Source organism: Dysidea avara, chromosome 10 (genome assembly GCF_963678975.1).
Source record: "Dysidea avara chromosome 10, odDysAvar1.4, whole genome shotgun sequence".
Taxonomy (NCBI): Eukaryota; Metazoa; Porifera; class Demospongiae; order Dictyoceratida; family Dysideidae; genus Dysidea; species Dysidea avara.
Genome location: NC_089281.1, coordinates 20,396,145 through 20,408,223, shown reverse-complemented (window position 1 = coordinate 20,408,223; position 12,079 = coordinate 20,396,145). Strand labels below are relative to the sequence as shown.

Below are 12,079 nucleotides of genomic sequence, written 5' to 3'. Positions count from 1 at the left end.
TCTCTATACATGCTTTTTTTGTGGTACCATTAATACATACACAGAGCTGCACTTGAAAGTTGGAGGGTAAGGTGCAAAACTGACTGAACTTTATAAAAATATTACAATAATTATAGGTAGCTAAGAAGGTATACAGAAATGATTATAGGCAGTGTTAAATGAGCTAAATACTGGTTTTTGTGTGTGAAAGTTTTAAATCTTGTGAATTTTGATGATGTTTGTGGCCAAGCAAAGGCAATAAAATACAAAAGCGCTTGAGTCCAATCCAGTACACGGATACACCCCAAACTGAATGTACCACTAGATACTCCTACCACACAGCATAGAACAACTGATGCAATAAAATTGTTCGTGCTGAATAGTTACACAGACGCTGACAATCACAATTAAGCAAATTGTCTACCGATAGTGAAAAAACTTCCTCCCTCCGAAAAAAACAACAACCATCCGCTATAAGGAAAGTATGTATTACATGTATAATAATATGTACAAATATAATCATTCACAAGATGTGGTAATACTACAGATATATTGCTGATAGTGCTGTACAGTATGATGAGTTACGTATTGTTACATATTCTGTTGGTGTTGATGTCCTTGCAAGAAGTCAGGATTCAAGTTGGACACAACAGCATGAACAAATGATGAAGTGGTTGCATTACCACCGATATCATGAGTGTGACTCTGTAAGGATGACAATCAGTAGTGTCATATGACTAGTACTTACTGTAAATGGCTCATGTTTGGTGAATCATGTAAGAAAATTTGGTGACTTTTCCATGCAATTACATGGTAATTGAAAAATGTACAGTAGTTATTTACTTTGGTGAGTTTTCTTTGATTTGCCAAACTTTAGTCTTACCCAACTTTCGTTTACAATGTACATGCATGATGGTATACATGCATAAACACACAGTACACATGTGTGAAAAGCAGGTAGTCATTCAGTGACTACCAGTATAGTAAACAGTTGTTGACATTTTGCATGGCTGCTTTACTGATACAACACATGACAAGGACACCTTATGAATTTTTGTAAAGATGATGTTGATAAATAATAAGGTTATATGTACTGCTCTGTATTCTGAAGGACCATTCACAACTAACCTCAGGATTTTCCAGTGTCTTCATGATGGCATCTCGTATCATCTCACTGTGTTGATGTAGACTAATGACAAACATTAGTAACAAATGAGTCCTATTAGTGCCCACCCATCTCACCCCACATGATGCAGCATATTCACTCCACTCAACAAGATACCAGTTGGATTACAGATATTCTGTGATGCCTTACTGAGGGCTGTGTGCCTCGCACCCTACACAAAATGTCAATATACAAGTTACAGAACTTCACTAAAACGTGCTTGCTAACAAAATACATCTAGCCTATTGACATGAACATGGTATTTAACACACCATTTTAATGGTCATAATAACCCACTCTGCACACAAAACCATGCCTCATAAATGAGCCTCACCTAGCTGAACCTCATGTACAGACATGCAGGTTAATACTATATAGCTATCTTAGTTACTGCCACAGTATATAGCTAGTGGTCACTTACTGGTTCAAACAACACATAGTGAGATCCAACATTCTTCCCTGTTACAACACCTGCTCCTCCTACCAGACCAGCTCCAATATTACTCACTATGTTACCATAGAGATTAGGCATCACCATGACATCAAACTGGTAAGGATTGGACACCATCTGATGGAGAAGCAACACAATTCACATGACCGTTACTGTTTGCTGTGATTCAAATTAATTTACCTGCATGCAGCAATTGTCGATGATCATAGAGTCAAACTTGATGTTTGGATATAGCTCAGAAACCTCCTTACATGTTCTGAGAAACATTCCATCTGTGAGCTTCCTGAAGAACACATGCAATATTCAACTGACACTTAACTAGTTGTTGATGAGACATGTACGCACTGTACATAGCAGTCTAAAGCTACAGTGCAGAACTACAAAATAATACATCAGTCTCAGTCAGCCACTTAGTCATCTTTCAGAGTATGTTATACAAAATTTTGGTGAATTTGGCAAATCAACATTGTGTTATGAGTGGAATGCTCAGTGATGGTAAAGTAGTCATTACTGTATGATACAAAATTTTGGTGAATTTGGCAATTGACTTCACTTTGTGATAAGAAAAATTTTTGTGTAACTAAATAGAAAGAATTATTGCAGTATGACACAAGCATTCACCAAAATATTATCTGCCAAATTCTATGTTATAGAAACTCATACATGTTATTAAGTTGACACTTACATGATGTTGGCCTTGTGTATAGCTGTCACCTTACTCCTGTTATGTCTGGTGGCATAGTCAAAAGCATATTTAGCAATCCGACGAGATTTCTCCCTTGTAATTATCTTCAGGCTCTCAACCACTCCGGGAACACTCTAGAATTAAAACACAATAACAACATTATATGTACAGACACAACATACACACTACATCACACACACCTCATGTTCTAATCCGCTGTATTCTCCTTCAGTGTTCTCCCGGATGATGGCAATATCAATACCATCGTGTCTTAACAAGATGATAGACAACAATTGAGCATAAGTATTACAAGCTGACCAAATACCAACCTTGTTTTGATGCCAGGAAAACTCTTACACAGCACAACATTGGCAAACAGGTCCAACTCCAGCCTGTGTGGCATGAACACACAAGTGTATACAGCACAAAACATTCTACGTATACCAAAATAAACACAACACTGTCATTGATGGACTGATTCTTTAGTTATAAATATGCATGTGCAGTAGTAACAGTACTGTAGTTTAATTGTTCATTAAAATACTAGAGCAATGCTTAAGTACATGTACGGTGGCCCTTACTAAAATGCACAATGCACACATGTACACACAACACTACATCAGTTATTCTTCATTCACCTCATGAGCATATTCAATGATCGATTGTCTGCCCTATCCATGGGAGTATGGAGGACACCTTTAATGGCTGCTCCATTCCTCTTCACACTTGTCACTGCTTCTTGTATGCTGTCCATATCTGATGATATCAGACCACTAACACTGATCTCTTCAAAGTCTACTGGAACATTGGCATGTCTGCAGGCAAAAGGGTGAACATACAGCAAGAACATCCAAACTGTCACTTAAGATATGTAGTACTGTATTGTACCTGTAGTTCTGAGTACACGTAGGAGCTCATCGTATACTTAATAGGGTAATCAAGACATTGCCTCTAATTTTACATTATTTATAAGCGCGATTTTTGTGCGTGCCTAAAGTAACCTCTCAAAGTTTTCGTATATCATGCATAGGCCATGAGAGCTATGATATACAAAATTTATGGAAAACCATGGGAAACCGCAAATTCAAAAATGCTTTACTTCATGACCTATATATATATGCTCTTTGCAAACCCTCACACTTACAAATATAAAAATTAGGTTGCTAGGGGCAACAATCATTATACATGCATTATGTATTATGAAATTCATTCACTGGATGCTAAGAAATAAAAGATTTTTTGCTATAAATTTGGTGATTGCCCAACTTTAGTCAAATAATTCTATTGGAACTAATCTCACCTGAATACCTCCTTGAGAGACACAGCTAACTCAGGACCAATCCCATCCCCTGGTATGAGTGTGATGGTGTGTCTTCCTCCATACAATGAATGGGAGAACTGTGTAGCATACCACCTCCTTGTGACTGAATTGATGTGACCAGAGAGGCTCAGCAGTCTTCTGGTAAATGCCATGTTATTCTGCCTGTGGTAAAACTACACAATAAACCAGCACCACTAAATGGTACAGTATATGTTGGTTTGTAAAGTGGCCTACCCAGTAACTGTTGGGGGAGCATAACTCATTTTGCACTACAAAAAGTATTAAGTAATGAAACCTTTATTCTGCAGGTATGCCAACATGTACATGTTGATAAGGTACTTTCCCTTTAGGTAACCCTATCACAGGTTTATCTTATGGTTTACTGAACCTCGTACTGAATCTTGTACAGGCTATAAGCCTTTTGTGTACCCTTTCTTATAAAATTGATAATAATATAATAACGGTGTTCACACAAGAGTTTGTTGTCATCAGCTGTGTGTATGTGTTGGTACGGAATACAGAACGAATACATTTCAAACTCACTGATGTAGGCACAAGTGTCTGAGTTCCGAATTAAACAGTCCACTACGCCAAAACAGAAATCGGCTGCTGGCTTCCTGTTACGCGCCTTTTAGAAATAGCGCTAGCATGTAATTTTGGTTGCTACGAGGAAGTGTACTCGGGTGTACTACAACTAAAGAGACGGTCTCAACTCTGCCGGACTTTACTGTTAAGTGCCGCCATACAATGGTGAGTGATTAAGTCACAGCTCTGCGTAATTGTGGTCTCGTTATAATTTGTTTCCTGACTTCAGTGTTGTGAGGTAACTAGTAGTCTCACCATAGATAGTATACACCCCTACGTACTGTACTGTGTATTTCACAGTTTCTGTTATGTAGCTATTGTTGTAATACTCACACTGAACAAGTCAACATGATAGTGGATGTGTCTTGTGTGCCAATGGGTATGACTTATGAGGCAAAATACTTACACTGCCAATCAGAATTGAAGAGATGTGTACTTGTTTTTGAAGCTTAGAATAATACAATGTACTAGAGACTTATCATGTTAGTAGAGCTAGGATAGCATTTCATTTCTGATTTAAAAATCCTGTTGCAATATTTCAGTGTTACATAGTGAGGTCTAAAATATAGCAAGCATCTTCAGTGATCCAGATGGAAACGTCTAATAAAACCTTAAACATCTTTTGTCAACTTCTAATACATTCATGCAATTTTACAAGTCCTCAATTCTGATCAGCCACCCAATACTTAGTCTCCAGGCCCGAGAATGGATAGAATTATTACCAGATGGTGTTTGTACTTATAGTGTGGGTCTGACTGGACACGAGACTGTGTTACTTGTTGCTGACTGGTATAAATTTCCTCATGTTGTTCAAACTTCTTACTTAAAATTTAGAACCTTTCCTGTTGATATGTGAAGTCATGTCTATATCATCAGATGGTAATAGTTATCTTCCCATTCAACTATAATAATGCATGAGCATTTGCTCTTGGAAGTACATGATTTGTGGGTAAATATGTGAACAAACTTAGGAGAGGGGATGATGGCTTGGTCCAAAGTATCGCTGGTACATCATCTTTGTGATAATACTAACAATGGTTTTATGATGTAACCAGGAGGTATATTACAAGGAGAAAAGAAATTTGTAATTGTATCAAAGATCTGTTGGGTTTACGGTATTCCAATATGCTAATGAAAGACTTACAATGTCATTCTAAAAGCTTACAACAAAGTAGGATCAATCATTTTTACCATTTTAGCCAATTATTTCAGAGAAATGATCATATGATTTGGTGTGTACAATATCATCTGGCAGCCACACCCACCAGTATAACAGGAGAGTTCTGGAGTATATGTGTGTTAAGATTTTTACCAAGATATACCTTCTACTACTTACTGTAAGTAAGGCAGCAAGGAAAGCTACAAACAAAAGACAAGATCCTGCTATACACATCTATGCTTGACACCACTGTGAGCGAGAACTATATTTAATTACTCTAATGGTAATAGAATGCACATCTACCTTACCAGACAACAAGTTGTGGCCATATTATATCTCTGATATATTTATACACATCTATTATCACACCTTACTGGACAATCCCATAACATCAATACAGTGTGCAGGGTAGATAAGTGCATAGGCATGATACACATTAGAACATGGCATGCATAGTGTATGCTTTAATCTTTGCTATTTAATGAGGTCTTTAATAAGAAACCTCCTGGCAAATTAGAAACCTCCTTGAGTTGGCTTAAAACCTGCTGAGTTATTTATCTAGACTTCAAGCACATCCACTAAAAAATCTAGTTATAAAAACTTGTTTTAATTATGGGCTTCAAAAAATATATAAACACTGAGCTATGTTCTAAGTTGGTTAGGAACCATGCCCTTGATTTTAGAAACCTCGGCTTCTCAGCTTCTAAAACCATGAATAACCTCGGGCTGGGTTCCTAACCTATATATACATTGAGATGTACTGATTCAATATTTCTGAGCTATTCAATTATTTCGTTCAATGCCAAAAGTAGGGATTTTCCAGAGCTATGCTGTAATACCATCCTTCATCTCTTGTTTCACTACTTTTATCGCTACTAATATACTGTTTTGTTTGTTTGTTTTTTTGTTATGGCACAGCTATACACATGTCACTGTTCTATTAGGGTAACTGCTGTATTAGAGTATCTTGAGTCAGCCTTCTGGGCATGTCACTATTTCATATTTTCACTGTGCTAACGCTAACATTACGAATACAGCTAGACCAATAATAAGGGGTGTGGTCATTGTGATCGAGTAAATAGATTGTTAAGAGGTGTGGTCTCTGCTTGATCGTTAGTAATCAACGAAGATTGTTAATGGGTGTGATCTTGGAAGTTAGATATCATAGATCGTATATTCTTTGTATCTGAAGAATATACGATCTATGCAGATATCTACTGAGAGTAAGCACTTTAATATAAGTTTGTGGCGTTTAATATGCTGCTCAAGGAAATTAATGCCTCAATATGATTTCATTGTATGAAGAAGATGATGACTAGCCTGATTAAAGGAAAGACAAGGTGCAGAGGGCGCACACTCATCGGAACCCTGTAATGTACATACCATGGGTGAGTTTGTTATTGTGGTGTAAATGGTCGCTGTGTTGCTTTGTTTAGTCTGTTGCTTTGTTTAGTCTCCACCTTTGTAACTATGGTCAGACAGGCAGATGAAAATTCAGATTTTCTTGTAATTCTATATCCCACCGCCTGTGTTTTCTTGTTTTTAATGCTATATTTGATGTTAGATGGACTAATATTATTCGTAAAGGTGATTTTCGTTGCATAAGATGTCTCTTGGATAACTTTTAAAGGTGGAGTTTTAGGCAGCGCATGTCACTTTTTGGGAGGGAAGGAGGGGGGATCCTTACTTACACAGTACTACTATACTGTTTGATTACCGATGACATCAACTATATTCTATTTTTTCATCATGTATGATAACTGATCTGCTACTTACCTGCTACGGGTACCATATAGCCTAAATATATCAAGGGGGAAATTTTTCGTTAATTTTGCAATTTTGGGGGTTACCAGCAAAAATAGTCTAATACTTTTTGGAAGTGTTTGCAAATCCACAAAAAAATATTTTAGCAACATTGCTCAACCTCAAAAATATTTGCCCTTAAAAAATATGGTAACTCAGATGATTTTACTGTCTTAAACTTAGCCACCTACCCAGCGGGAGTGTATAAACAGTGGAATGGAATACTGGAATGGTGGAATACTGGAATGGTGGAATGGAATTTTTTAAAGTTCAATATCATTTTTTACATCCAAATAAGTACAATTCCTCCCCTTATGTAAGCAAATTAATAGGATTCCCCTTGAAGTCAGCATACTTTTCCTCACCACAACACTTGTATGACTTATAACTCAATACTTTATTACTTGTGTGAAACTAACTGGTTCAGTTCAGTGTGCAACATGGCACTGCCACAATGAACTTTGGCTTAAATTTTGTTTTCTGACATAATTGTGGAAAAGGCTCATTGTAAATGCTTACAAGATAGTCGCATTTCACTTTACCCAATGATTTTCGTTTAGGTTCCTAGGTTAGTGGTAAACACCTTGTACAGGCTCTGCCTTCTGTATTCGCCCTCCAGTGCCTAACTGGTGAAGTTGATAATAAAATGAACACTTTATTGTACAGTGAATGTGCTTTTACAATGCATTCATGTAATCAGCTAGCTACCTAACTTTTTATCATTTGGGGGAACAAGGGTTAAGTCCGGAGTCTTCTTGGTATTCCCAATAAACTGTTATTGTACATGTTCATAACTGACTTTACAGTACATTACATTAGTAAATTTTGTCTATGGTGAGGTGAATTATGCTAAAGAAGCTGACTTCAAGGGAAATTCTATTTATTTGCTTATTTGGATGTAAAAAATGATATTGAACTTTAAAAAATTCCATTCAACCATTCCAGTATTCCACCATTCCAGTATTCCACCATTCCAGTATTCCACCATTCCAGTATTCCACCATTCCAGTATTCCATTCCACTGTTTATACACTCCCCTACCCAGCTTATAGAGCAATTGTGACAAAGTATTGTTACTGGAGTCAGTCCCAATTGTGGCGTGGCCTCAATTACACAACACAGACAATAAGGAACCCACAAATAATATTTTAATTCAACTAAGACTTAAGCCCAGAGTACTCGATGTTTAAATGGCTTGTAAGCTGATGTAGCACTGTATCCAAATGTTTTGCTTCATTCAGTGCAGCACAATTCATCAAGTTAGGGTAAGTTTCACAGCCAACTTGTATGCAATTGTATCGCTTCTCATACCATGCCCAACAGAAAAGACAGTTTATGCCAGCATAATTTGTGGCGTGCAATAGCACTGGGTGATATTGAAAAATAACAAATGGTATATCTTCTGTAAAAAATACTAAATATTACAGGGATGTGCCCAGGTTTAGAGTAGTGGTGGCTACAAGAGAGAGGGTTGGGTCAGGAAAAGTAGTATGGGGTCTTAACTTTGTTGAATCTGTAGTAGTTGGTGAGAGGTAGTGATGGCTATTTTATTTGAGTGGTGGTCAGTACCGACCACTGCCAGCACATCTCTGATATCACTGCCATTGGTATTACAGTAACAGCCATTTACTTCAATAAAAGCACCAAACACCCAGGTACATATTACCTTTTGTTAACATAATTTGGTTAGCTGGCTGCATCACCACCTGCCATTGTCACATGCCTGAAATATGGGATGAAACATGCTCACAGGGAAGTCATAATGCCCAGAAGATGGTAATATCAGAACTGGTATGACTTAAGTATCGTGGTTTACTAACAATACTAGTATATCATTCAGCTCTAATAGGCAAAAGCAATGCCAGCATGATAGGCATAATATTTGTGTATTGGTTTAATTGGATTTTAGAGAAGCTGCATATTTGCATGGAATGCTCTAATAAAACAATAAACAAACAAACAAACAAAAAAATAGGTTTACAGTCACTTGTGAAGATCAAGATACTCTAATAGAACACTCAACTGCAACAACATACAAATGTTACCCTAATAGAGCAGTCAAGATAAAATCAAAATTTCCCCAAATGCTCTTAAAAACATTATATGTTTCTAAGAGGATTTTGGGGGCACAGCTTGGTATATTTGGGGAAATTTTGGAGCATTGCTCAAGACCATAAGGCAATTTTAAAAGCATAATACGCTCAGGCCTAGTGTGTACTACCAAAATGGAGAATTGATAGAGCAAGTCCAGTATGTTTGAAGACATGGTTATACATGGTTATCTGAATCGATGTTTATTATACAAAAATTGGTTGTACTGATTTTGCTTAAATTGTCAAAATCTGCTGTCAATCCAATACCATATCGGAAGATTGGTACATCTCTAATACATAATTTACTAGTATAATACAAAATGGTTTCTTCTGAAGACACGTGTGACTGTTCTATTGCAGTAACTGCTGTATTAGAGTATCCTGAGTCAGCATCCCACCTACCAAGGGGCATTGTCACTATTCCATGCTATCATTATAATACTGCTAGAACAATTAGAGGGTGTGGTTATTGTACCTGTGCTCAATCATTATCAGTCAACCTAGACCATAAATGGGCATGGTTTAACATATTATTTTTAAATAGATGTTCAGTTTGTGCAGTTAGCATTTCGTTCATTGGGAAGTTATTCTTAAACTAGCATGCAGTAATTCTGTTGTATATACATTACCAATAGTACTACCAGCTCTTCTTATATAGGCTGTTGAACATGATGTAGCAGTTAATGATCTAATCAAACAGACAACATCATGTGTGGCTAACTTGTTACAATCCTATATCTTCCCTAATTATGACCACCAGTGTAACCCTATCACATACTTCACTGACATCAAACCGGGAGACCATCTTGTGTACAGGTGTCCAAACTGGTGGCCTATACATTTCTATGTAGACTCTACTATGGATGATGGTAATGTCCTTGTGAGGAGCTGGTTTCTACAGGCAAATGATAATCCACTGGCTGAGCAACATCTAATCAGTCAGCCTGGGCAAGTTGCTTCCATGGAACTGGGATTGAGGACATTGAAAGAAGAGGATATTGAAATAAAGAACACTAGTATTTGGACCTACAGTGATAAACCTTTTGACATTTCTGAAGAAGAAAGACGTGTTAAAGAGTACACAATGAAGCATGGCATATATGATCTACTGACGAACAATTCTGAACACTTCGTCACTTTTATCAAGACAGGAAAATCTGAATGTAAAAAGTTTAAACCACTGGAACATATCATTCTACAGCAACTTATCATCTTATCTGGTCATTATGGGTTCATTCCAACTGTTCTGGCTGCTATAAGACTTGGAGTCATGAAAGTTCTTGCTTCATTCCTAGAAATTGTATCTTCTAGGGTGATACACAAGGCAATTGAGAAAACAACTGAAGCAGTTACCAATATAGCTCTAGATGTGCTGGTTGTGAATGTCAGTGGGAAAGGAATTGACCAAATAATTGAGGAGTCTGCAAAGGAGATTATTGAAGTGCTGTCTAAAGAAATTAGTAAAAGTACCGATGGAGTTGTGTCTGACCAAGTGATCCAGAATAGCTTAGAAGTACTCTGTAGAGAAATTCTAACAAAAGTAATTTGTCAGCTTGCAGGAGATGATACAGACAATCTTGCAAAGAACCTTACTGATAGGATTGCTAAAGAAGGTCTTGATGTTGTTACGAAAGAGGTGATCAAAACAGGAATGGAAAATCTTGCTAAGGAACTTCTTCAAAAGGGAATCATTGAAATAGAGACTGACTTTTTTGAGTACCTGGTTGAGGAGAGTGTTGCGGAAGATGATATGAAAGAGATACTACAAACCAGTAAAATGGCTGCTATAGAACAACTTTCTGATGAAGTAGTCAAAAGTAGCACAACTAGTACTGCCTACCATGTAGTCAAGAATGCCACTAAATCAAATATCACAGTTGGGGTCGTGGTTGAAGGTGTATTCTACACAGCTGGTATAGTTAATGCAAGTCAGAAGTATTATAAAGGAGAAATGGATGGCACACACTTTGTCCAGTACACAGTAGAACACACAGCATCAGCTGGTGGCAGTTTAGCAGGTGGGATTGGAGGATCATTGGCTGGAGCTGCTGCAGGTGCTTCCATTGGATCAATATTTCCAGTTGTGGGTACTACCATTGGTGCAGGAGTGGGTGGATTTATTGGAGCAATGGGTGGAGGAGTTGGTGGTAGCCTTGCTGGTCTGGGAATGGGCAAAATGATTAATTGGATGTGGAAATAACTTGTCCACTCTGTATCACTGTATATACTATTATCACTATCAACAAGATATTTATTTACTCTTGCTATCAGTTTGCTATTAAATTATGTATCAAATGTAAAATTTATAATGTACATGACATCATGTATGAGAGTTATTGGTAGGTAGATGGTATAACAAGTAGCTTACCAACATGACAAGAAACCTTATGGAGTGTACCATATGGACATGTTTTTCAGTGAGCAGCGTGCTATTATACTAACCAGGAATTTATTCCTTTGAAAAACCACCAAAATACAGTGGTCCCTTTTATCTGAACTCAATGGGCCCTAGGTGTGTTAGGATAATGGAAAATTTTGCATAAACAAAGCCCATACATTGAGCGTACTCTAATAGAACATACACTTTAGGCAAAATACTCTAATAGAACAGTCACTTCCAGGATAACAGAGTGTTTGGATAATCGATGGCCTGATAATGGAGGGACCACTAGTACTGTAACCTATAATACAGTGGAACCTGTCTATAATGGTCACCTTGGGACCAGATATATCTGGCCTTTATATACAGGTGGCTGTTATAGAGAAAACCTGTATAAGGTGGTCAACAGCATTTTAGTGGCTATTGCCGTTATAAATGAGTGATTATTATTAAGAGGC

General features: G+C 37.2%; 2 protein-coding genes across 3 annotated transcripts; one reads left to right on the top strand and one right to left on the bottom strand.

The window, feature by feature from the left end:
- Window positions 1-457: 457 nt before the first annotated feature.
- LOC136236971 (isocitrate dehydrogenase [NAD] subunit gamma, mitochondrial-like) lies at window positions 458-4,389 on the bottom strand. Of its 2 annotated transcripts, none has more exons than XM_066027207.1 (11): window positions 4,145-4,389; window positions 3,581-3,774; window positions 2,919-3,095; window positions 2,610-2,672; window positions 2,481-2,550; window positions 2,281-2,414; window positions 1,776-1,878; window positions 1,566-1,712; window positions 1,222-1,316; window positions 1,108-1,168; window positions 458-684 (listed from the first exon to the last, which is right to left on the bottom strand). In XM_066027207.1, exons 2-11 carry the CDS (start codon window positions 3,751-3,753, stop codon window positions 571-573), a joined length of 1,137 nt encoding a protein of 378 aa, XP_065883279.1. In that variant the 5' UTR covers window positions 3,754-3,774; window positions 4,145-4,389; the 3' UTR covers window positions 458-570. The 2 variants fall into 2 exon arrangements, with proteins under 2 accessions (XP_065883279.1, XP_065883278.1); XM_066027206.1 differs by having other exon boundaries at window positions 3,581-3,763; window positions 4,145-4,387.
- LOC136236969 (uncharacterized) lies at window positions 4,165-11,564 on the top strand. Its single transcript, XM_066027204.1, has 2 exons — window positions 4,165-4,351; window positions 9,900-11,564. Exons 1-2 carry the CDS (start codon window positions 4,349-4,351, stop codon window positions 11,439-11,441), a joined length of 1,545 nt encoding a protein of 514 aa, XP_065883276.1. The 5' UTR covers window positions 4,165-4,348; the 3' UTR covers window positions 11,442-11,564.
- Window positions 11,565-12,079: the final 515 nt, after the last annotated feature.

Bases quoted from the DNA above. Each gene is read 5' to 3' on its own strand.
- LOC136236971 (XM_066027207.1), bottom strand. From the start codon at position 3,753: ATGGCATTTACCAGAAGACTGCTGAGCCTCTCTGGTCACATCAATTCA. The intron at 2,551-2,609 runs GTTGGTATTTGG...CATCTTGTTAAG, and splicing joins TTTCCTGGCATCAAAACAAG to ACACGATGGTATTGATATTG. The intron at 1,169-1,221 runs GTGAGATGGGTG...GTTTGTCATTAG, and splicing joins AATATGCTGCATCATGTGGG to TCTACATCAACACAGTGAGA.